Consider the following 26530-nt stretch of genomic DNA (forward strand, 5'->3'; position numbering starts at 1 on the left):
CTGTATGACGCGGGTGCACTATCCTATAGCACCAAACAGGCATGCCGCATTATATGGTGCATTAATTTAGCATAGCATTTTTGTTAACGTACGGTAGTCTTCTGTTGTATTGTTGAGTTGCAATGTCTGACTGCATAGTTAGCTTTGTTGCGCGGAATTTTGCCGTTGCTAATATCAACTCGCAATGTAACGGTACTTCTTATATGTTTGCTTCTCATCTCATTGTAACACCGCCTCTCCCCCTTCAAAACCAGGGGCATAGCCAGGGAGTGGCACACTGGGCCCGTCCCCCCACCCCAACTGTTTTTTTAACTTTTTTTTTCTTTGTCATGGCATACAGAGCACGAAACGACACTCCACCACACCGCGCACTTACCTTAGCTTAAAGTGGCACCCCCCCCCCCCCCCTTCCCTCAACTATCTACCTCAGTCCCTGTCCCTTTCTAAATGGCTTCGAGCCTGTGTAAGGCATTCTTCGATAGATAAATGAACGAATAAATAAATGTAGCGCGCGAGCCAAATGACTGACCATTGGACTCCCTGTTGGGCGTGCCGGTGATCCAGTTCTCGTCGGCGTCGAAGTGCGCGTCCCCGCCCCTGCCTTCTCCGGGAAAGAAGGCGTGCGCCAGGACGGTGCCCGGCCCGTCGAACGAGTAGCCGTCGCCGTGGTCGAGCCTCGCGAACGACACCGCGATGTCTGCTCCGCCGCCGTCGTCGTCTTCGCCTGGCCTGCGGCGGCGGCTCGACACGGCGGCGATCTCGGTGAAGCGAAGCTTGGACGCGTCGCTCCACACCTTCAGCGCCTTGCCAATCGCCGACCGGATCATGCCGCGGTCGGCCTGACGCGGGAAGTCCTCCACGCTGCACGAAAATAAATAAATAAATAAATAAATAAATAAATTAATAAATAAATAAATAAATAAATAAATAAATAAATAAATAAATAAATAAATAAATAAATAAATAAATTGACAGTTTAAGGTGTCTATCTTTGCCGAGAGAATCGCGAAAATCGCGCCACAAGCATGCACGAACCTTACAGGGATTCCGTTTTAAATTTACCTGCTTCAAACGTTCATTCTTTCCACAGGCGAAAGGAATGAATTGCGAGAATGTGCCCCCGCGATTTCAATTAATTTCTAACACTGCTTGAAGGACGTATACGTTCTGCTTGTATGCGTGTTTATTTTGTATTTACAGCTTTTGTATCTTCTGAATTTCGTTATGATGAGCTTTGCGTTTCAAAGTTCTTAATATACTTGCTACGAATAATCAACGTTACACTGTAGGATTCGTGATTATTGGCGCATTGTGTTCAGTTTTTTTTTCTCGTTTATTTTTTCTTTTTCCTTTATGCAGTAGCTTTCGTCGGAACTGGCATGTGCAAAATCAGTCAATCAATCAAGCAATCAATACGCTACAACTAGAGCATAGGTGACAGAATGACATGCGAAATGTTCAGTAGGTTTATGCTTCCTGAATAGTAAAAGCTGAGTGGTATAATTAAGTCATTTCAATAGACATCATTATCCTGATGTTTGTATATGCATCGCACCTGATTACAGCAATGTAGTGTAGAAGCTATTAGGAACATTAGATCTGCACAAGTAGCCGTATACGGCTAATCGGTGTTGGCTGTGCCACGCAATCTCTTGACATTGCGTAGCCGCATTCAGCGGCAGTGTACAGTGACCGAATGCAAATGGTGTGTCCGCTGCTCCCAATTTCTCACTTTCCATCTTTCATTTCTACCTTCCCCGTGACTCGTTCTTCGTGCAGTGCAGTATATAGCACACCTGACTTTTTCGTCTGGTTACCCTCAATCCTTTTTTTCTTCTTTCTACTCAGTTTCCCTCTACATAAATGGTAATCTATTTGTAAAGATAGCGCAGGAAGCGCACGTATTCATTAACACTTTCTTCTCTTGCAGTTTCCCACTGCGAGAACTTACTTTAGGAAAAAGAGGTCGCCATCTTTTTTTTCTCGCGACAATCGCACCTACACTGGCAGACGATAAAGGGCGAGAGGAAAATGATAAAGCCACCTCGGTTGGCTCAGTGAACCAACGGCAGGCGCCCATTGCGGCCCCATGCACCGCGCTGAATGCGAGTGACTCACTTCGGTCTAGCTACGAAGTTAGACGAAGAATAAGAAATTAAAAAAAAAAAGGTCGAGGCGTTGTGGTAATAGTGAAGTAATGACGATACTCGGCAGCGCAGACGCGTCGCGGGTCCCAATTAGCGAGTGCCCAAATGAATGTCGGCGAACCTGACACTGTGAGGAGCCGGCTTTTCCTGGAAGCAAAGTCTCCGAGAAGTAAAAGAAAAAGAATCACGCAAGGGGAAGACCTGCAGGACGGGCGCTTTTCTCACAGTGAATAGGATGCGCGCCGCGGTTCGTCGGGAAGAGTCGAGTCAGCAGAAAACGAGTGGAGACAAAAGGGTGGCGCGCCACGGCTGAGCGCGTGTTCCGGCTACTCCCGGCGGAGGCGCCTCGTTCGCATTAATAGTCGCGACCCCAGACGAAGAGGATCCTGTCTGCATTCGTCGTAGCCGTCTCTGTGCCGGCGTCTCAACTCGTCCGAGAGCGGGCGAAACAGCCTGTGCTCTCCTGCAAAATGGCGAAAGTGGCGCCGGAATCGAGGCCGCGTCTTCTTCGCAGCAAAACTCGTAGAACACTGCATCGTTAACTACGAGTGTGGTATAGGATCCTTCATATAAGCGTGAAGGTGCGCAGAAAGGTCAGTGTAACCATAGAGTTTCTCAAAATTAACTAGAGGGCACTCTGGCGCTGCGATCGTTCAGCGACCATGGGAATTATGGGTAGTACACACATTTGCCTAGTCTTCGTACTTGCGGGCGGCGAATCGTACTTGCGGTTTCGTTGATTGCTGTGTTTCGGTTTTGTTTTGAAAGAAAGATTCAACCCTTTTGAACTTCGTAACTCAATTTAGAAAGGTAATTCGAAAAAAAAAATAGGGTGGTGAAGCGCAATCGCTGAACATTTGATGATTTTTGTTTTGTGAGAAAACAGCTCCAAACCACACAAACACACACGGAGCCAAAAGCAGACCAGAAGTACGAAGTTTAGACAAATTTGTGTACTACCCATAATTCCCATGCTCACTGAAGCGCCGTCCGTTGCAGCTCCTATAGACACTAGCGCCAGAGTTCCCTCTATAGTGTATATTGGGAAACTCTATGAGTGTAACAACATATTAGCTTTCGCGTCACTATGTAATGCCCTGTTGTAAAGGCGGGCTGGGATGCGCCGGTGGTCAAGTGGTTATGGCGAGGTCGCGCGTTCGAATCCCGGCCGGGGTGCTCCCACTTCGGTGGAGGCGATGTGGTAGAGGCCCGCCTACGTCGCTATTTTAGCGCACGTTCAAGAAAACCAGATGGTCGGAATTTTCGGCGCCCTCTTATACGGCATGCCTCGTACTCATATATAGTGGTTTTGGCACGTACAACGCTATATATTGTTTTATTATGTTAGAGGTTATGATGCACGGACTGCTGACCTGTAGGTCGCGGGATTGCATCCATTTGGCGGCGGCCGCATTTTCGATGGATGTGAAAATGCTTGAGGCCTGTGTACTTAGATTTAGGTGCATGTTGACGAACTCCAGGTGGTCAAAATATCCGGAGCCCTTCACAACGTCGTCGTTCTTGATAATTTGGTGGTTTTGGGATGTACAACCTCAGCAATTATAATTATACAGACAAGATGGCGAGTTGGCGCATTGTATTATTCTGCTGCTTTAGCGCAACCCAGTATGGGCGTAATCATCTGGCACGCGAGATTAGCGGCTAATGTTATTGTAAGAAGTGTCAAAGTGTGCGTGAGCACATCATCTGCATCGTTGTGAGAAAAATAACTACTTTCTCATATATATATATATATATATATATATATATATATATATATATATATATATATATATATATATATATATATATATATATATATATATATATATATATATATATATATACGTAATAACTAAACACGTCAACAACCTAGCTACTAGATGTGTTGGCTTGTCTTCACAAAAGGCCGTGTTGTCCTTCTAAATAAAAGATCTCGGCTACTCTCGGTGCTGGACATACGATAGGCAAAGTTGGCCGGCCAATGGCAAATAGCAGTAAGGATGCTTGGAAATTATTTTTCTCTGTCATCCATTTAACATCAGAACCGGCGCAGGTTAAACAGAGGAGCTACAAACGAGGCTACACCGAAGCAACAGCGAAGCCCAAAGGCAGAGAAATAAATTAGCAGGCGAACGTTGCACGATCGGGAGGGTTGAAAGAAAAGACGAACGATGGGCGAAATTTCGCTTATCTGCAGCCTCACGACAACGACTGAAAAAAAAAAAAAAAAGGAATGTACCCGACCGATAAACTGCTTCTGGCATGCCAATTCATTCCAAGTCTTCCCCAGCTACTTCAAACGGCGTACGAGCGATTACGTAAATTTCGTTACTGCGGCATTGACAGGAAACTAGTGATAGACGCAGTGAACACGAAATAAAGAATCGAGAGAAAAAGGTTTCAGCGTTAAAAAAGAATGGCGCTACACGGGATCTTGGTCGCTCCTGTCAGGACTGCTTTAATGGACGTTTATCAGACGCCTCCCTGAGGAGAGAAGAGTTCGGCACTCCGCTGCAGCCACTAAATTACAAGCCTGACCGCTTCTCTGGAATTTGTCTCTGTCCGTGACGTGTCTCCCGTCAAAGGGTGCGCTTCTCCCATTCCTCCTTCCCAGATGGTAATCTCCGAGAGCCCCATTCGGTCGCAGTAGTATCAGTATTTATTTATTTATTTATGTATTTATTTTCTCACTCATTAAACGTACCCTGAAGCAACCCTAAGGTCTGAGTGTGTCTCGCACATATTCAGCGAAAAGACTAAGAAATAGTAATAATGTATATAAAATAAAAAGTATATCATAAAGAAGAAAAAATTATCAACGAGAAGTTGGAACTACAGTACACAGTACGAAGAAACAATAAATTTAAAAGACCACCCAGCGATGATAAATGGAACAGTTTACGCACGACTGGGAACAGGACAAGTTCGAAACAGAAAGGGAGAGGACAAAAAAAAAATAACTTGGACAGTGTGGGAAACAGTGTAACAACCAAAGGAGAACGCGAAAAAAGAAGCACTCGAGAGAAAAAAAAACTAACCGCGTTGAGTCATGATAACAGCAGTAGCCAACTGTGCAAAAATAATTCCACTCGTTAGTCACGTGAGGATTTTTTGCATTGCTCGGCCCCGACGGTCTCATTTTCCGTTTGATGAAGCGCCTAAGGCTCCTGTCTAAGTAGTCAATGAAAGCAATCCTTACGAAAATACGTCTGTGTGCTCTGCTCATATCGGTGTCTACGGCAATTTATGTCACGTGCTAATGAGCTGAAAGCCTTCGCGAGCTCAACACTTCGTGCATGTATACAATTAAGTTACATGATCGCACATGTTTCGATATTCGCAGACTCAGATGCACGTTAGTAATGTCTGTCACAGCAGTATTGATAAACTATATGCTGTGTGCAGTCGAATTACAGAAAAAACCGAGGGCTTCGTGCTTGCAAAACTTTTGCAAGCATGAAGCCCTAGGTTACGCGAGGCAGGTTACGCTCTGTGTAACACTTGAAGGCGAACACCTGCTGTACACTTGGTAATGCATTAATTTAGTTACACAACCACGGGCCAGATTTCTTGAAAGACATGATTAGTCGTGGTTCGGAAGACACGCGTTTTTTGGCCTTGATTTTCTCAGTCGATTGCCTTGTTCATGCATTGGGCTGTTAAGAGTACTCTAGCAAAAATAAAATAAAAAATAGAGAGGGCATAAGTAAAGGGCAACCAATTGCATTACTGCAGGAACAAAAAGTACATCAAAACACGGACAACGAGAAGCGTTTTATGTTCGTCAGATCGCATAATAACGAATAATAAAATAAAATTCGCCCATAAAGTACGAATGAAAGTAACGAAATGTAATAAATTCAACTAAATTAATTGTACGAGCTGTCACGAATTATTAAATAGTTAACTAATAACTACAACAAGAATAATTACTGAAGGTGGAGTTCGTTATCGTACGCGGTTACCAATCCTGCACCAAAGCCAGAAGTGGCAACTGCGATGACTCGTTCTAAACTTCCCGGTGTGACCGCTCGCACCGTACGTTTAGAAAGCTGAAAGAATGAAACTAAGCCCAACTAAACGGTAACTGCGTATTTGACGATACAGAGACGTTATAGGAAGCCGCGGTGCTTAACCAGCGCGGATTTTTAAAGACGGACGCCGTCAGCTGGACGATAGTTATAGCGCGAGAATAAACCGACGACACAGAGACAAGAAGGACACGAAAGACACGAGCGCTAACTTCCAACTTAGCGCTCGTGTCTTTCGTGTCCTTCTTGTCTTTGTGTCGTCGTTTTATTCTCGCGCTATAACTATCGTCATGCCATACCAACTAGCCCAAGCTGCCACACGTCAGCTGGAGTCGGGAAACAGAACTGCACTCCCACTGGCTTTACATTTGACGCTTTTTGAGCGAATCGCTCAACCACTCGCAAGGTGTCGATTTCGAGGATTCCAGGAACGCACTATACGTATACGTGGTGGATACACCAGTTTGGACGGGAATCGCGCGAGCACGCTCTGTACTACGTTGATTTTATTCTGTGTCCTTGCTGATACATCTTTGTTTACTTTTTATCTCTTTATACGTTTGTGGGGGATTACGATAGCAGGGACTTCCGTGCCATCTGCTCTTAGCTTCCCGTCTCGACAAATTGAACAAAGCCGCGGGCACCCGCTGCGCCAGCTGCGTTTTCCCGTCCTGCGCTGGAAGAGAATAAATCTGGAAACTTGCGATACACTCTTTCGGTCATTGTTGATTCCTCGGCAATGCCCTCCGTCGCTTTCGTGTCGCTTTTCATCCCTCCGGCGTTTTCTTGCTTCGTTTCCGCCGGAAAACAACGAGACCCGATCCTTGTGCACTGAAGTCGTATTATAAGTTTCGTTTCAGGCCTTGTGACTGGGTATTTTCTTTGAAACAACAATCGATATATCGAGTTTGTGCGGTCGATTTGTGTGGGATGTATGTGTGTGTGTGTTTGTTTGTTTGTTTGTTTGTTTGTTTGTTTGTTAAGCTAACGCTCGTGATTTATACGAACACTATCGACCGCAAGGAACAGCAGAGTACGCGAATCGATGATTCGCATCAGGGCCCCAACCCACCACACGTTCTCCGAGTTTTCAACAACAACAACAACAGCAAGCATGGTTGTATAAACTATACACGCAGAAGCCGAGGCGAGGTATACACACAGTCTCAAGAGGACAATGCCCCACGATTGTCGGAGTCTTCGGCAATGCCACCCCCGGTTCGAAGCTTGCACAATATATAACGAAACTCGGAAGCGCTCGTATAATTGCGTTCGGGCGTACGTGTCGCACTTGGCTAATGCCGCAAACGGGATACAAAGAATGTAAAAAAGAAATACTGGGCTCAGCCAGGTTTACTCGGCGTCTTTGTCGCATGTCAATCGCTGCGTCCCCTGCACCGTTTCTAAATATCCCAGCGATTATACTTTTCGCCGAGGCCTCAGCGAGACGTGACATTGCAACGTTGGGCGTTTTGCGGTGTTTCCATGTCTTCTCCTCCTCCTGCTCTTCGTCGTCAGCGTCCGCAGCACCGACTCAGCGGGAGGAGGCTGTGCGCTGAATTTTTCATGACGTTTCAGCGGCGGTGTGCGGCTCATTGCGCCTGGCCCATCCGGCTGCTGCTGTTGCTGTTGGCATACAAAGCGTTCCGTTGTGGGGCGACTCTCAGGGGCGGATACGCAGGAGAAATTACTCCCTTTTTTTGAGGCTAAGTGCGTTACGTTGCTAATTACTTCCGCGATGGAGAGGAACGAAGAGCTAGAAGGGATGATGAGGTTACAGCCGAGGTATGCTTGAGAGCGCGTGAAAGTGTAAGTGATTTACAAAGGAACACCAGCGACGTGCTCGTTTTTGATGAAGATGGAGCATGATGCCTTTGAAAACGGAATCTGCGTACAGCCCTTAGGGAAGAATTATTGAGTGATGAAGTGGCCTTTCTCTGCGGCCTTTCGCCATCGCTGAATGTGTGTCCAACCGTGATTGGTGGAATTATGTTCCTAATTGAGATCTATCAGAGCGCAATTACATTTCGCGAACACCGGCTCTGTTTCCAAACGAAATTTACCGCTGAGATACGAATGTCTGGCTTAGATAAACCGCCTTGGTGCATCTACATTGCAGTAATAGCACAAATTTCCTACGAAAAGGGAGAAACAAACAAATAACATAAACAACAAAAGGCTTTGTGAAGTCTTTCCCATTACATACAGGACAGCTGCTGCCTTCCTTACCTGTTCATGGTTAGCCACAGCATGTTTTCGTACCCGAAAAAGCGCAGATGTGGCATTCGCGTAAACTGAGAAGAAACGTGGCGTGTGACGTCGTAAAACGACCAAAACTAAAATGAAAAGGGAAAGGTTCCGCCTTACGTTGCGTATGCTGGGGCATGTCCGAAAACCTTAAAAAAAATAAGGAAAATAGAATATTTGCTCAGGTCATTCACCACTATTTGTTTCTGTAACACCGTTTTCTTTCTTTCTCTCTCTTTCTTTCTTCCTTTCCTCCTTTCTTTCTTTCTTTCTTTCTTTCTTAATATCACTGAAGCTCATAGCGGCAGATCGACACGAGACATTGATATTGGCTAGAAATTAGATGATGCGGCCGTAGTATAGAAAGCAAGACCAGGCATAACGCGTTCAATGCCTGTTCTGCTGTCAAGCGGTTAATGCTTGAAAATGTGAAACACAGAAAGAAAGAGAACACCCTTATTCAAAGCAGATCTTGGTTCGGGTCCAGTGAAAAAGAATACGAAAGGAGTTACGACGAGCAGGGAAGCGGATGACCAGTGCAAGTGGCTGTCTACTTAACTAACCATACGTAACGACAAGTTAACCGGGCGCGACACATGTACGTCCTACAGTCGTTTGCACCGGAAGCGTAAGCCTCGGTTCTTGACACACGTCGGTGTATCTGAGCGCTATACTACGACCTCGTCTCACATGCACGGTGCCGCCTTGTATATAGGAAGCTCGCGTGCGGGAGTACGCAACGGCGGCGCACAAGACACCGCGCCAGCCAGTCTGCGACGGCGGGCATCACGTGACTATCTCGCTCTATTTCGGTCTCGACACCCGAGCGACGACTGGAGAGGCTTCGTTGGCGAAGAACGCGCCTGCGAAGTGGATACTGTATAGCGCACGACATCGTCTCCCCCTACTATACCCCGTATCCGTTTTTTTTTTTTTTCGTGCCCGCGTTGACGTGTTGCGCACGCGGCGCAGATTCCCAGGCCTGCCTGCCTCCCAGGCAGTCTTGTGAAGTCTTCCAGATGCAAAGCTTCAGTCGCACAGCCCTTCACGTCTGCCAGCAGTGCGTTTTCATGTATGACCGGGTTTTTAGGTCCTTCATGAGAGACATCAATGCGCGAAAGCTTTTTTCACCTTTGTTGCCCTTTCATAGCGAGGCATTTGAACTTCTTTAGACCCATAAGCACGCCGCAAGAGACCAAGTGAACGCAAAGTTCGCGTGGCTGGAGGCATGGCTAAGAGGTCTCGTTTGTTTCTCGACAGTTGCGAAATATCCACTACAAAACTGTAAAGCAATATGCACGCGTACAGTCGACCTCAAAGTAATACGGACCACGAGAGCGCGTGGCGAAACTGTCGTCTGCGCAGTCTAGTGGCAAACTGTGTGCTGTTAAGACTATTGCGATTGCGTGGTCGGAGCTCTCGACAACTGATTGATGGCTTGCCACTGGACGGCACCGACAGCAGTTCCGCCACGCGCCATCGTGGTCCGTAGTATATACACTTTGTGGTTGACTGTACCTACGCCTGCGTAGCTGCACACTTCGTTGGTGTTAGATTGGGTTAGGTGCGCCAGCGTGGTCCGTATTACTTGGTGGTTCACTGTACCTACGCCTACGTAGCTGCACACTTCGTTGGTGTTAGATTGGGTTAGGTGCGCCAGCGTGGTTCGTATTGCTTTGTGGTTGACTGTATCTACGCCTACGTAGCTGCACACTTCGTTGGTGTTAGATTGGGTTAGGTGCGCCAGCGTGGTTCGTATTGCTTTGTGGTTGACTGTACCTACGCCTGCGTAGCTGCACACTTCGTTGGTGTTAGATTGGGTTAGGTGCGCCAGCGTGGTTCGTATTGCTTTGTGGTTGACTGTACCTACGACTACGTAGCTGCACAATTTGTTGGTGTTAGGTTAGGATAGGTGCGCCAGCGCGGTCCGTATTACTTGGTGGTTGACTGTACCTACGCCTACGTAGCTGCACACTTCGTTGGTGTTAGGTTGGGTTAGGTACGCCAGCGTGGTCCGTATTACTTTGTGGTTCACTGTACCTACGCCTAAGTAGCTGCACACTTCGTTGGTGTTAGGTTGGGTTAGGTACGCCAGCGTGGTCCGTATTACTTTGTGGTTGACTGTACCTACGCCAACGTAGCTGCACACTTCGTTAATGTTAGGTTAGGTTATGTGCGCCAGCGTGGTTCGTATTGCTTTGTGGTTGACTGTACCTACGCCCACGCAGCTGCACACTTCGTTGGTGTTATTGTTGATGATGACAACTCTACTTCAGACCTTTGTAATGGGCTGGTAGCTTTGAGCCACCCACTCATTACAGAATTAACACGGTGTGACGTTCGCCTAGCGTGATTCGACGATTCTGCGACGTTCGAGTGTCTATAATGACGACTGTAATGCGTGTTATTTTTCCAAATCTGAAGTGGCTACTGACTCGAAGGTGGCGGCTTCGATTCCTGCTGCGGTCGCATTTCGATGGAGGCGCAATCGAGGAGGCCCGTGTAATTGCACTGTCAGTGCACGTTAAAGGAAACCAGATGGTCGAAATTTCCAGAGCCCTCCTCTGTACGGCGTGCCTGATAATCATGCCGTGTATTTGGAAAGTAAAACTCCGGATAATATGACATTAACACTTCATAGGCGATGCTTGATTGCCGCGCAAAATACTTTAGTGCGATTCCTGCTTGTATCCTCATTCTTACGCGATTTTTATTGAGGTGACGTGGATTTTCTTTAACGTCATGCTTCATTCTCACAGCCAGTGTATGGTATGAAGGTACGGCTTTCTGCTCAATGACACGCTTTCTCTGGCCTCGTTAGTTTTCCAAACGCTATGCGCACTGCGAAACAGTAATATAAGTACCGAAAAATGCTACGTTGAGACAGCGATGATTGCGAAAGTTAATTGGAAAAAATCAATTAAATTGAAAAGAAAAACAAACACCAAAAGATGATATGCCATGGTGACATGTCATGGTGGTTTAATGCTTGTGGTGCTCACCCGATGATTTGAAGGACGCGAAATTGAATCCTGGCCGCGGCGGCCGCACTACCGAGGGAGGTGAAAATGCTCTACTGCCGTGTACTTGCATCTATATAGGCGCATGGCTCAAAGGACCTGAAGTGCTCGATATTTCCGGAGCCATTCATTACGTTGTCTCTCATAATAATACCGCGTTTTTTGGGGGACTAATATCTCAACAATCATGATGTTATTACGCTTTCTTCGTGACCCCTGAGCATCATAGTGGCGGAGTTGTTCGTAGACGCGTCTTCCTCTAAACGAAATTATGTAGTTGAAATGCATATGTGCCCTTTATAGCAATGTCCTTGTCCGACTGAATTGCTCATGTACTGCAACATTGAGCTGATCTCTTATTTCAGGAAGACTATTCGTAAGTGTGCGCAAACTTTGACAGATGGCTCGAAGCTGAACAAACAGCGTGACAACGAAGCGCAGTGACGACGACCAATGCAGCGCTTGCTTATTTATTTATTTATTTACAGAATACTGCGGTCGAAAGACCAAGCAGGCGGGCATAATAAAAAGTGATTCACAATGTAACTTAAATAAAAGAAAGTTCAAGCAATAAAAACATGTTAAGGCAGTATAACACAGGATAACATTTGAACAAAGTTAAAGGCAGCAAGAAATTTCAAATTGCAACCGGAGAATGCAAATCAAATACAACGTGTGAGACAGTCCGAGATCTTGAGTTGTACGGTTAAAAACGGAAAGATACAAAGTTATCGAAGTCAGGATTTTCATTATCACAGAATGCTTCAAAAGGTAACGCGTTCCAATCATTGATCGTCCGAAGAAAGAATGAGTTCATGAAAAGATTAGTACGTGCGAAGTAAGGTTCAAGAGTGTAGCTGTGAGTATGTCGAGTTTGTCTTGAGATTCGATTTCTTATATAGGTTTCTGGACAAATGTTAAATTTACGGAAATAAAGTGAGTGTAGAAATTTCAGCCGGGCAACAGCTCTTCGGTATTGTAAAGTAGGGATATCATTATTAGCCATGATCGTTGTTGGCGAGTCATTTCTGTGGTAGACATTAAAGATGAAGCGAACCACCTTTCGCTGCACCATCTCAAGCTTCTTAACATCTTTCTTTCTATGTGGGTCCCAAACGACACTAGCCAAATCTAACTTTGGTCTTATAAAAGCATTGTAGGCCAACATTTTGATTTCTGAGGGCGCTGTTTTTAATTTGTGTCTCAAAAAACCGAGCTTTCTAGAAGCAGATAAGCATGTTTTATTAATGTGGCTTAACCATGTTAGGTGGCTTGTAATTGTGACGCCCAAATATTTATATTCGTTAACCTCAGTCAATGGATAGTTGTTGAGAGAATACGTATAATTAAAACGGTGTTTCTTATTTGTTATGTGCATGACAACTGATTTATCGCTATTTAATTTCATTGACCAATCTTCACACCACTTAGAAATGGCACAAAGGTTGGATTGCATGCATTTCTGGTCATTCGGAGCAGTAATCGTTTTATAAAGTATGCAGTCATCTGCAAAAAGCTTTATGTGGACTTGTGATGTGTCTATTGATTCAACAATGTCATTTATATACACTAGAAGGAGAATAGGTCCCAAAACACTACCTTGAGGAACTCCTGATGGTACTGGTAGAATACCAGACATGCAGTCATTTACTTTAACATACTGCTTGCGATTGTGAAGGTAAGAACGGATCCAGTCAATGAGGTTAACAGGTAGACCTAGAATATATAATTTAGAAATGAGTTTGCTATGCGTGACATGATCAAAGGCTTTAGTAAAATCTAAAAAAAAATAGCATCAATTTGATTCCCCGTATCCAGCGACGACGTAAACTCATGAATCGTTGTTACTAGCTGCGTTGCGGTCGATAATTTTTTTTTTCTAAATCCGTGCTGTAATGGCGACGGCAGGCGGTTTTTCTTCAAGAAATGTTGCGATGCAATGTGCGATGTTGTGACGTAATGTACCAACCGGTCCATGCATTTCAGCATATTACAGCGGTTAGAGTGCTTACATTGTTGAAATGCATTGTAGCTCTGTTCGTGTAATGTCGCATTTCTCCCGTGCCCCGCCACGGTGGTCTAGTGGCTAAGGTACTCGGCTGCTGACCCGCAGGTCGCGGGTTCGATTCCCGGCTGCGGCGGCTGCATTTCCGATGGAGGCGGAAATGTTGTAGGCCCGTGTACTCAGATTTGGGTGCACGTTAGAGAACCCCAGGTGGTCAAAATTTCCGGAGCCCTCCACTACGGCGTCTCTCATAATCAAATGATGGTTTTGGGACATTAAACCCCACAAATCAATCGCATTTCTCCCGTATGTTTCGCATTTCTTTTTCCCCTCTTGCAATAACGTGAACACTAATTTTTGGCCCCGATCTGCAACACCGTTAATTTTTTTCACTGCCGCGAGATTCGGCAGAGCTCGGAGCACAGAACAAGTGCTTCCGGAATCTCGAGCTCCAGACTTCAAAAATCGGCGGGGCGACTCGCCCTCGCATCATTGCCGAGTTTTTCCGTAAACAAACGCACACACTAAACAGAGCAGAACGCGTGCGCGTATACTTGGCCCTTTATTCGCGACTCACTGGAAATGACACGCATACCGCGGTACCGAAATGGCCGCCCGACATTAGGAGCTCCACGTGCTTTCACAGCGAGCCTTTGGACTGAGACGAGTCATCAGCAAGGGAATAAAGGAAGTTGCGCGCGCGCTCAAGAGCCAAACACCGCTCCCCATCACAGCAGGGCACCACGCCCTGCGTGTTCTCAAAGAGGGGGATGAGGAGGAAGTAATCTTTGTTCAGAAGGGAAAGGAGGCGCCAGGGCAGACTAGACCGCTACGCACGCCTGCGCGATGCTCCGATGAAACAAAAAAAAAAAACATGTAAACCCCCGTGTAAGACGACTGGAAGGCGAAAGCCGCGTTTTTTCTTCCCAAGTCGACGCGATCCGGCCCCGCAACTATCCGAAAGGTTTTCTATATAGGCCGCAGGATCTGAGGAACCTCGCCCAGTTTTGCATCGGCTCCGTGACCTGCTCACCGTCGTCGACCAAGCTACGATGTCGAGCGATAACGTCATCATGTGACGTCATATCTCTGTGGCGTGACGATGACGTGATGATGATACCCCAAATATTGGCGATCTGTGACGTCATCGCGTGACGAGGATTCTTCGCATCACCCGTATTGACACCGACACGAGACGCCGTTCAATTTTCGTGTTCGATGAGGCGTCTTAGAGTTCCGCCCTAATATGAACGCCCTGGGCTGTTCGGTTGTTAGCTTGACTCACTGGATGCAAGGACAACCGGCATGTTTGTTGAAGAAGCGAGAGGAAGCTTCAGTGGTGCACTGAAAAACGCGAGACAACCTGCTTATAGAGCAGAAGTCATGAAGTGTGCGGAGAGAAGGGGAGAGAGGTTCTATTTATCGAAAGGAATTTGGTGAAATGGTTGGAACCCTTTTACTCAAAGGCTCAACTTGCGTCGGCCGCCCTTGTGACCTGGTTTATGATGTGTAAATAGATTTCTTTAAGACCGCTGCGCCCGTGTGTAGCTCAAGTACTGCGATTTCCCGATTTTATTTTACTTTATTTTTGTTTTGTTTTTTTTTTTGCTTACGGGAAAGCCGTTTGTTTTTGAAATATCTGAAATCTTCTGGGGTTATGGTTATTTCGTTGTCACAGGGCTACGTGCATGAAAGTGTATGAGTTAATGGCTGGAAAGGGGATAAAAGCGAGAATAACCAGAACTGATGTGCAAACGTCTTACGCTAGATCTGTTCACCCAACACAAACGCTGGGGATATCGTTAGCAAAACTAGGTGATCAACAGACAAAAAAGAAAGAAACTGACGAAGGAAAGCTGTGTGAATCCAGTCCCAGTACTTCGAACTCCTTATGTGAATGGTAAGGTTGTTGCTAGAATCGTATTGAGAACGCGATGAGCGAGATAACTTTCGCGAGTACACTGCACTGAGTTTGCGAAAGTGCTTATGTCGATGAACGCACGCACAACTGCACGGGAAGCATATGGAACGATACGTCAGCAGAAAGTCAAGTTTTGTCGATGGTTGCATTAAACTGAAAGAACTTCGTCTAGTGGATGCTCCCGCACCTCATGCTATTTTTGTTTTCCTTTTTTTTCTTTTACTTTGGTGTGTTAGACACGTCCCAAAACCTTGTTGCGGACTGCTTCGACTGACAGTGCAATGCGAGACGTATATTGCGCTAGAAATTGAGTCTAGTACCTCCCGCATCGGAGGCAGACCCGCTGTTCACTGTTACGGTAACAGCACACAGGGGAAAGTCAATTCAGTTGTTAGGGAGTACGATAATAATGTCGGCGGTTTTGCACGCCAAAACCACGATATGATTGCGAGGCACGCTGTAGTGGAGGACGCGGGCAATGGTGGCAGTTTTTCGCCTTCAACGTGCATTGACAGTATACGTCGGTTTCTAGCACTTCGCCTCCGTCGAAATGCCACCGTCGAAGCCGGGATCGAACCAGCGACCTTCGGGTCAGCAGCTGAGACGCTTGACCACTGGCTTCACCTCCGTGGTGGAAGTACGAGAGTGACGGGGTAGAACAGAGATAGTTCAAGCGACATTGCCTCCGCGAAGCTTTCCTATATAAGCCTTTTCTCTCCTCACTGCCACCCCGCATCTTACAGGTGATAAGCCGTGTCGCCGTTCAAGTGTGCAACAATATGACATAGTTGCTGTGGACTTCTTCGCAATAAAACTTCCTGAGACGTGCTCCCGTATGTACTTACAGAAAATAGCGAGAAACAAAGAGCAAGTCAATGCAAGAAATTCATGGTTAACTGTTTCAGTTAACCATTAATGGTTAATTGTTCATACACGGTTAACTGCTGCAGTAAAACTGTTCAACTTTTGCGGTAGGAAAGAAGGCCGACTTGGTCTTGATTTTCTACCTTACTCTGCGAAAGGGAATTCGGTAACAACTGCGTAAGCAAAGATAAGAGGAAGGAGCACGCGTAAACGTTGACTCGCTCGCTGGATTTCGTGCCGACCGGTTGTGCCCCCGCGATCTCAAACGACAGCGCAGCTCTGGCCGACTGGGCTGGCACCCATACGCCATCTCCTGCCGCCGACAAGAGCTCTCGCCGAGTGGTGCCCCGTCCTCGGACTCCTGTGACCGTGTTTCCATATTTCCTATCTTCTCCTTTCCTCCGTTGTTCGCTGTCCCTGCGTCTCGCTCTCTCCTTCCTCTCTCTCTCTCTCTATCTCTTTATTTTTTAATCATATATTTTTAATCCCTCCTTTACCCCCCTCCTTGTGAGCTACTGTTGAGGTGTCCTCCCCCTGAGAGACAGTTACGGGGCTCACTTTTTTCTTCTTTGCATTTAAAATCACTCCCCGCCTTGAGAAACGGTGTTTCGACGCTCTTTCGGCTGCCTGCTCAGGTGATTCTCGAAGCCGCAGTCCCAGTGCATTACTCTTCGGTCGAGCGCACGCTTGCGAAAAGCCGCCGACACGTTCATTCGCATTACCGTGCACCGCCGTATTCACGGCCTCATGAGGGCATCGCGATGAAAGATAAGTTAGCTACGCAGTCCTTTAATTCGCAACCATCGCCATCATTTACACGGCTGGTCGAAGCGCCAATTCAAGGGGCTTCGCATATACAATCGCGTAGCGCCGAAATTCCGGCGCCAGCGATTTTCGTCATAACGCCCGACGTCTTGCGAAGGTCCCTTCGCTCAGGGTGCGCTCGATGGCGAGCCATGGCTATACGCGCGCGGCTCTATATTCGAGCGCTGCTCCGATAGGCGTAAACAGAGCCCCTATTTTACGACGCCCCTAATGGGCCGAGAAAGTATCGCCGGCAGAGGCACGCATTAGCATGTTACCGCGGGGCGAGCCTTTCTTGCGAACGATAAAGGGTGTATCGAAGCGAAGGCGCCCGTCGCGGCCAGGAACGCCGGGATTCCTGGCTCTCAGGCGCGCGGCTCTACGTCACCCCAAGTGCCGCCTGGCTTTCCCTACCAGCTGAAGCGGAAGCCAAGAGCCTTTACCCGAAAGATCAGAAAAACAAACAAACAAAAACGGCCGCAACTCCCACCCACCCCCCTCCCTTCAATATGCTGGCCCGGATTCAGGCCTTGCATCTGTTCCGTTCTTGCACTGTGCACTACATACACCGAACTCTAGCGGGAAAGAAAGCGACAGAATCGGAACGACGACAGGGATTAAAGCTCGCGCCGCTCACTCTGGTTGTGTTTGCCGTGAGGTCTGCCTTGTCGCGGACTAATGGAGACGTACCGCTGGCTCTTGGAGTCGCGACAGCGGTGAGAAACGGGCGGATTAGTCCGGCGTGTTGGCAAGAGAGAACACAAACGTTAATCCCGGGCTTGCGGTCTGAATGAGCCGCGGTATACCAAAGCGTGACTTTACGTCGCACCGCAGCTGGCACCGACGACGAGTAGCGTGAGCCACGGTTCCCAGTTGAACCCATGCGTTGTCATGACCTCGATGGAACCGTGTATATCATTATACTTGGCATACAGCTCATCGCGCCTGTGACAAAGCAAATTGCGAGCTATAAAAGCGAAATTAATGGCCTTGTTAGCGGGCTTGGATCCCCGTCTTTCTTTTTTTTTCGTAGAAAAAGTTCGTTTTTGAAATAGCGATGAAACTGCACATCTGAATTTGCTTCAAAGCAACAACAACAACAACAACAACAACAACAACAACAACAACAACAACAACAACAACAACAACAACAATAATAATAATAATAATAATAATAATAATAATAATAATAATAATAATAATAATAATAAAGTGCAAATAGAAGAAGAAGGAAGGAAGACAGGCTAACCAGAAAAACTTCCGGCTGCCCTAGATTGGAGGACTAGGTAAGGTAAACAGAAGGATGAGAGAGAGCGATAAAGAAGAATAAAAAGAAAAAAAGTGCACCATCTTACACTAAAGGAAACCACTTAGGGATGCGAAGCAGCCCTGGTGTTCACTCGTGTTTCCATTTGTATGTTTCCGTGTATGTTCCATTTGCGCGTGGAGTTGTGTATATGTTGTATACCACTTATGTTCCCCCTCGTCCCATTTGTATATATTACCGCGTGTGTGCCACAAATTGAACGCCCAACGCTGCTAGGACAGTGCAACGGAGCGAGAGCGCGCAGCATTATACGAGCGCACAGCTGTGGCGGATAGATAAACGGGAGAGGAGAAACGAAACGGAGGCAGCACTCTGCCACTTTCTCCACTCCACCTCCTAACGCTCACGCGAGGAGAGGGAGGGAGAGTTGGCGCGTGCGCAGTGGAAGAGCGGACGGTCGCCGGCGGACGGACACAGGCCCAAGCAAGAGCTGCTTCACGCCTATAAAAGCGGTGACTTCGCAGCAGAGTGCGAGACAGCAACAGAAGTCGCAGGCTTTCGCGCAAGCCCGTCATCCTAAAAAAAAAAGAAAAAAGCACAGCAGTGCTTTCATTGCCTTTTGAAGCGACAGCAGATGGGGATGCGCTGTAGCAGTAAGTGGCCAACGCGTCCAGCGCGTTGGCAAATATTCGTCTCTCCGAGGCAGGTTGAGGGCAGTGACACAGCAAAGCGGTAGGTGTTTTCTTCGACGCCGCAAACGTCACATCACATGTCATACTGTCAGTCACTCCGATTAATATTGTATATACTTCCGTGAAGGCAACTCCCAACTAAAGGCGACAAAGAAAGGAAGCGCGGAGGAGACAAGATATGGCCTTCAATGCTTCGAAGAAAAAAAAAAGAGCGCGAAGGCGTGACAAAAGCAGATAATGACGCAACGGCAGGGCCGACACGAGCGCTTTGCGCGATTTCTTAAGACACTAGAGACAAACTATGACTTTGTTTAGATTGACAAACCACACTCTGAGAACTCTAATGATGTATGTTTCACTATCATGAGTTCCCTATCAGCAAAGAAAATCAAGGTTGAAGTTTCATTTCCTAAACTTCGCGCCAAAATTTCCGTGTGTGACGCAAGAAATGAGAAAATGTACTTTCAGAATTGCCGTGGCATTGGCTCGATGAAGTTTTTTGAAACTGCGTATGCTAACTGTATGGCACCCACGGATAGATCACAATGTACTTAATTTTCATCGATTAGGAGTTACGTAGGAGACCCAGTAGGCGCCTTCGAAATTTTTTACGTCACGGTATTTGGTGGGGGAATCTCAAGATGGCGTCGCTACCCGCATTTTCTTTTCGCTCGCTTTCTCGCTTACTAAGCGTCGTGTCGCCGTGAGAGCGGTGTTTTTGGGATTGTGAAATCGTACTTTGCTAATAGGCGGAATATTCTTTCTTCCTTTAGTGTCTCATCAAAAGGGAAACAAAACGAATAGAATATTAAACGTGGGCAGGAATTCAATCAGTCATTTTCAACTATATTAGCCCCCTGATATTTTTGTTTTGTTTTGCTTTCCTTTATTCATTGTCTTAATCCTGGTTTTACCAATATGTTCATTTTTAAGCCACCTATATCTAAACGTACTCCGCTCGTGAAACAATTTTATCCCTAAGGTGAGGTACCGTCGATCCGTTTCATGGCCAATCCCCTGCTGCGGGTTACTCACGGACACTAAAAAACAAGCAACCAACCATTCGTCGAGAATCGAAAGGAAACAGCGAAATATGAGGATTATAGTATGTTCGATAGTGATCCTCAGAGTATATTTCGCACAGTTTTTATGTCTGCGTAATTGGAGACGTGTGCCTCTCTGATAAACGTCGGGAGTGAAAAAAAATGCAGCAAACTAAAAATAAAGCAGTCACGAAGGCGAAGCTCGATCTCGCTTCTTTTTTATATTTTAATTCCCTCATAGCGTTAGCGCGAGATTCCAGACGCCGAGAAAGGTGAAATACGTCGCGACTGCAGCTCTCTTTCGGTAAGCATTATGGCCTTCGCGCGGCGCCCTCATTTTGACCAACTGTTAAGCAGACGAGATAGCTTCCTGCGCTCGTTACGGAGGGACGACAATAGCCGGGGTCAAATACACGAGCAGGTCCGCAGCTATTATTTGGCTACAGCTAGAAAACATGAAATCTCGCTATGTCTACTTCAGTATTCTGCCTAATAATATATTTTTCGTTTCCCATTCCCCCGATGTAAGGTAGTCAACTGGAATATGTTTATGGTAGATCTGCCTACTTTTGCCTTTTTATTTCCTTCCTTCATTATATATTTTAGGCTGACAATTATTATTATTATTATTATTATTATTATTATTATTATTATTATTATTATTATTATTATTATTATTATTATACAGTGCACGAAGATACGGATTAACCGAGGGGCCATATGCGCCTGCATCTACACAGAAATCAAATTATAACTAAACAGGATAGCACTAGGCAGCACGTTTATGTCAACAGTGAGTACTAATTGCTCAGGACTCAAATGTGAGAGGTTTTATTTCGTTAACGACTTAGGAGCAGTGAATGAATGACCGATTTTTTCTACTCAAGTATCGCTCCTAAACCGCTCTTCCTAAGGCGAGAACTCGAGGCAATGTAGTCGGAAATTTTCACGTACAACGAACGTATATTCTGCCGTGCAACTGTACGTGGTGGGTAAACTCTGCTGCAAATTTAAACGTGATTTCCATTCAATTCCCGGTCGAACCGAATGTTTTCATTATTTATTTACTCGCTTATAACTCTATTTCTCGCTCACGAAAAATTTAGTGTTTTTGTATCGCAACAAACTACGCCGACATTGACGCCAACAGCAGAATTTCCTCTATGCGGGCTCTTTAACGCTGCCGCGTTAGAAGCGGACGAAAAATCTGCTAGGGTCTGCAACCAGGCAGGTAGTTTTCTTTTCATAACATGAAAACCTCGGGGAGAAGTGTCCTTATATCTCCCACCATTCAAAGCGCGCTCACGCAGACGTGCCACTAAACGCACGGAAATAGAAATCGCCTCCGCATACACTTGCCGGCGTGGAGTATACGAATCGCAGATTTATTAGAAGCAGCATCCAGATATCGGGGAGGGGGGGAGTACTTTCCCGATCGCTCTCCGTCTTCCCTCCGGCGCGGCCTCTCACGGCTGCAAGTGCTCTCGTCTGGAATTTATGAAGTCCTCTTCCCCGCGGCGAATAGGAGATCGTTCCTGTCCGAGCAGCAGAGGCGCCTTCCATGAAGACCGGACGGCGCCCGTCAGTAGCGCGCATCTGTGGCGCCGATGGGCGAGCGAGGCGCTGTCTGTTTCCGGACGCCGCTTGAGGCGTGCCGTATGCGATATGCGTGTCGCGAGTCTCGGAGCGTGCACGCGCGCGCGTGGTGCATTAACAACGCTCCCCGATCTCGGATGCGGTGCATCAGAAAGAGCAACGTTTGCGCGTCCTTCGTAAGCGGGTGCTCGGTCTGGGATTGCGTGCGTATGCTCTCGTTGGTGCTGACAGGATTCCACGGACTGAACTGGATGCGAGAGTCTGCTTCGATGATGTGAACCATCGGCGACAACGAGAAGCACGACACCGCTGAATTTGTTCCTTCGTATATTTCTGTCATGTTGAATATTTTGTTTTCAGGCACGAGTCATGCGCAAGGCCGGAATAGCTTCATTTTTCTAACGTGGGAGTTTATTTAGTGTTTTGTGATATATTGAAACGCCTTTTCAGATTCAAACTATCTGCTGAGAAGTGATATGGTGATATAGTGAAGGCCGACCGAGTTTTGAGCATGAAGATAGCGCATGTGCTGGCGAGAGGCATTTTCGCGATCATGACTCTGTGATATGTGGAAATCCCCCCCCCCCAAAAAAAAAAAACGGTAGGAAGGGGAAGATAGGAGCCTGCGATGAAAAAAACAAAAAAAAATGAATGAATACCGCTGGAAGTAGCAGAAGTGGTCCGCGGTTATGCAATTCACTGAAACACTCACGAAATGGGGCCTTAAAGCGAACCCCTATACAGGCAAAAGGGCACATGCCAGGCATTATATTGTTACGAGAAGGAGAATATTCGTATACAACTAGAGGTGACATGTAGCTTTGAAACTTTGGTCCACTCAGGAGTTGTACTCGCACTTCGCTTTCACTCTTGCGCACAACCGATGTCAGTCGCTTTCGTGCTGGCCTGGCGAAGGAGAGCTGTGCAGCGCGCGAGTAGATTATGGCTGGTGCCATTACTCTTCCCGTTGGTCCCTGTTATGCCGATCGTTCACACACGACACGCGTTGGCGCGGCACTTACTTACTCCCTTCTGAACGTTCGTCCGCCGGTTTAACGAGTGCAGTTAGTCCAGCATTGCCCGATTTCGGCTTAGATTGCATGAGGCTGAGGATTAATAGTGTCGATGATGGCGAAGCATGCATGCATCATTGATCAGTCTGTGCAAATTCTTGCTAGAGCTAACAAGAAGTGCACAGACTTGCTAGACCCGTGTATACTTTGTACGCGTGTGCATGTCGTGCTTGCGAAATGTGTGCCGTCAATCTGTGAGGCACGACTCTGTGCGAAGAGACTCTGTACATGAAATGACCGAGGCGGTTGAACTACTTGCTTTGGGGAACCAAAGCGAACGAAAATCGTGGTACGAAGAATCGACGTTTTCCGTCGGCCGCGACGTTCACCTCGTACGGATGAAGCGAACCCCTCTGTTCTGCCGGGAAAATCGTTATTACGTCGCGGAGAGGGCGATGGCAGAAGCGCGAGGCGTCGAGGAAGCTTGTTCGGTTTGCACAGCCTCGAAAAGAAGAACTCCACGCGAGAACGCAACGGCGCATTGCCGCCGCTAAAGCAAACTGCAGGAGAAACGGCGCGGATCGAAAGAAATAACCGCTGATCGTGCAACGAGAATCTCGCCAAGAGAAAACGCAGCGGTGACTTACTTACCCCGGCGAAAGAAAAAAATCCTGTCTCGTGCCAAAGCCAGCACTGATTAGACTCGGTTCAACGCACGTGAAGAGATGAAGAAGAGGCCACAGAAGATGAAGGCTGTGCCTCGCGTGCGCTTTATACGGGCCCTGCGTTACTATACCGCTCGATCTTACTCCCCCCCCCCCCCCCCCCGTTCCTCCTCCTCATCTCGATTGGGGAGGCGTGGAGAACACAAGTCAGCGGGAGGAAGGGGGGAGGGGGGCAGCTCTCGCGCGAGAAAAATTACAGTTGACTCGTGCGCATGTGGAGGCAGGAATTGAAACTGCGCGCGGCGGCGATGGGAAGACAAGGAGGGCACCAGCAGCAATTTCAAGAGTTCCCTTCGTTGGCCGTAAACGAAGTTTTTAAAAAAAAAAGAAGAGCGAAAATTGCTTTTCGAGTAGTTACTTCTATGGCGCATATATAGAAATGCAGCGAGTTCGTGCGTTAGTTTGAGGCGCGTGAGTGGCTGCATGGTTTGTTTTTATTTTTTAATAATGTTTTATCGAGCACAATCTAATTTCGAGTTCAAATCGAAGTACTACAGCAGGCGATGCACTCATCAGAACCGCATATCGAACGTCTGTCTCATGGATTACGATTCCCCTGATTCAAGTGTCTCGGGGAGCGCTCTCCGATTTTCTTAAGACTTTGTAACGCGAAAAAAAAAAATACTGAAGAGAGAGAACGAAATGCAGTAGCTTCGTTATATGTATGTCACGCAATAACTAAAGTTGCGATATTTTCACGTCTTGTTGCTCTTGGTTTGAAACTGATGGATCACGACCACCGTTAATCAATGCAACACTCTAGAGGGAACATTTTATGTTGCTCTTGACGGTCCATGGTATACATGCAAGGCACGTGAGAACTGAAGAACGGACAATGAATGGTTTCACGGAAGAGAAACATTCTTTTACAACGAGTGAAAAGCAGTAACTTGCGTCAAACAGGTCTTTATTTCTATAGTGGAAGTTGATTTTTGCTCAGTGCGTCGTAGACATCACTTTTTGATGATGTCCGCGGCGATGTGAGCCTCGTTAATAGAATGGCTTGTCACTTCAGATGCCGAACAGCAACGGATATACCAGCAGTGTCAGCGTTTGTTTGCTCAATGTGTCACAGATACTACTTGGAAATCTTAAAATCAACGGGCATCTGCGACGGTGGCTCGGTGGTCGTGGGTTCCATTTCCAAGTCCAGTGGCAGCGTAATAGTGGATGTGGGACGCAAGAAAGGTGGTCATGGGCTGTCCATTTGTCGGATACAGTCAGCGATCTCTAAACGTCGAAGTTAATACGAAGAATTCCAATGAGCCGCTTTTCAAAACACTGTCTCGGTACGTTAAACTGATTAAACGGCGTGGATTAGTATACGCAACTTGAGCTCACCTTCTAATTATAGTTTTGGGCAAATAATTTATAGCGTAGACATTACACAAACCGAGACCGTAAGCTATAATTTCACGACTTTTCACGCACAGACAGCAGCTTGCACTTTACGATCTAAAACCACGATACGATTATGACGAACGACGTAGTAGTAAACTCCGGTTAATTTCGATTGCATCAGATATTCTATAAGGCGCACCCACCCAAGTACAAGTATTTATTTTTATTTATTTATTTTATTTAATGCATACTGCAGACCTGCACAGGTCCAAGCAGGTGGGCACGGTACAAGTAGCAAGTACATGTTAGGCACTCAAGTCACGTAGAAAAGGAAAAAGGAAAGAATTCAACATACAAATACAGGTTTACACACCCAACACACAGTTTACGCACAGTAAATCAACCAAAGTGAATCTTTATACAGAGTCTTTTAGAAGGTTCCATTCTTCCACTGTTCGTGGAAAAAAAGAAAATTTAAATGCATCTGTCCGTGCAAAATAAGGTGTTAGGGTTCCGGGGTGATGGTGTCTCGTATGCCTTGTGGATATGGGTGTCAGGTACTGTGTAGGGTACAAGGTGTTCTTTGCACTTGCTCCCCTCCTCCCCCCACACGAGATGCGGCCACGCTGCTGAGAATCGAACCCGCGTCACGAAGCTTATCGGCACGACATCTTACGCGATAAACAATCACTGCTGGTATCACGCACAGACAAACTCATCGCATAGTTATGTACCATCTAATACGGAGGCTAGCATCTACAGCTTGTTTCGAGGTGTTCCAAGGCAAACACGAGACGAGCGCTGCCTCCATTCGAAGTCCTCCGGGTGGTCAGACGTGGCAAGTTGCAAACCTCGGGCAGGCCTCACTCACTCAAGGAGGTTGTGATGGGTCAGGCGCCCGTTACACCACAGCCAAACTGAGTGAGGGAGCCCCTCCGAGCGAACGTTTTGCCCCGCTCTCGGTCGCAACCGCACGTTGCTCCGCTTTCCGTGCATTGGATGGCGGCAACTCCGGGGAGCAGAAGGCGGCGCTGGCGCGACGTCTTGGCCTTATCCACAGACGTCTTCAGTGCAAGGCGAAGGTGTCAGTCGCCCTTGCAGTTATCTCTCGCGCGCTCTTCAAAATGCGGCCGACCCAGCAGCTATGCACGGACGGTGCTTCTCGAGTGACTGTAAGTTGCCGCCTCCGCTGTTCGCCCCCCTTGAGAAGCGCCGAGACGGTATCTAATAAGAAGCGCGGCGTCAGCGGACACAGCTGACCCACGGAAACTGCAGAGCTAATATATCTCGTTCAACTGAGAACGTGCTTAGCCTATCTGAAGGCTACAATATTTTTGCACGTCAGATGGGACGATAAGGTCGTTTTTATCTAAACTGGTTAAAAAAAAGAATAAATAAGTGACTGTGATCACGTCAGTGGGAAAAACCCCCCTGAACTATACAAAAAAATAAAAAATAATAAAAATGAAAACACTGATTTTACCCCTGGATGAACTGCTAAAGAAAATGGACAAAACCCAAAACATAGCTAAAGAAAAGGCCCCGACGGCCAGTATACCGCGTGTTCACATTTCACGGTATAGCAAGCCTACGCTACCGGCTCGGAAAAGAACAACCCCTCCGCGTCGGTTACGGGATCACGATGCCACCTCACCACCTCGCGTCCAGAGTGTTACAAGATGTTCACGTTGCCGCATCCGTTGGATCGTGCACAGCTACGGAACGAGACTACGACGACGACACGGTTGGCCCAAGGTTCGAACTTCTCTTCGAGGCATCGTCCTGCGAGCGTGGCTCATCGACGCCCCTTG

The 26530-nt window shown here is 47.0% G+C and overlaps 1 protein-coding gene across 2 annotated transcripts in view; it reads right to left on the reverse strand.

Moving 5' to 3' along the window:
- LOC119181739 (matrix metalloproteinase-2) overlaps positions 1 to 26530 on the reverse strand; it is a 255390-nt gene that overhangs the window by 56004 nt on the left and 172856 nt on the right. For both annotated transcript variants that reach the window (XM_037432985.2, XM_075888933.1), the window contains exon 3: positions 530 to 861. In XM_037432985.2, the coding sequence (XP_037288882.2) occupies positions 530 to 861 (332 nt within the window). The remainder of the gene's footprint in view (positions 1 to 529; positions 862 to 26530) is intronic.

This window comes from Rhipicephalus microplus, chromosome 3 (genome assembly GCF_043290135.1).
Source record: "Rhipicephalus microplus isolate Deutch F79 chromosome 3, USDA_Rmic, whole genome shotgun sequence".
Taxonomy (NCBI): Eukaryota; Metazoa; Arthropoda; class Arachnida; order Ixodida; family Ixodidae; genus Rhipicephalus; species Rhipicephalus microplus.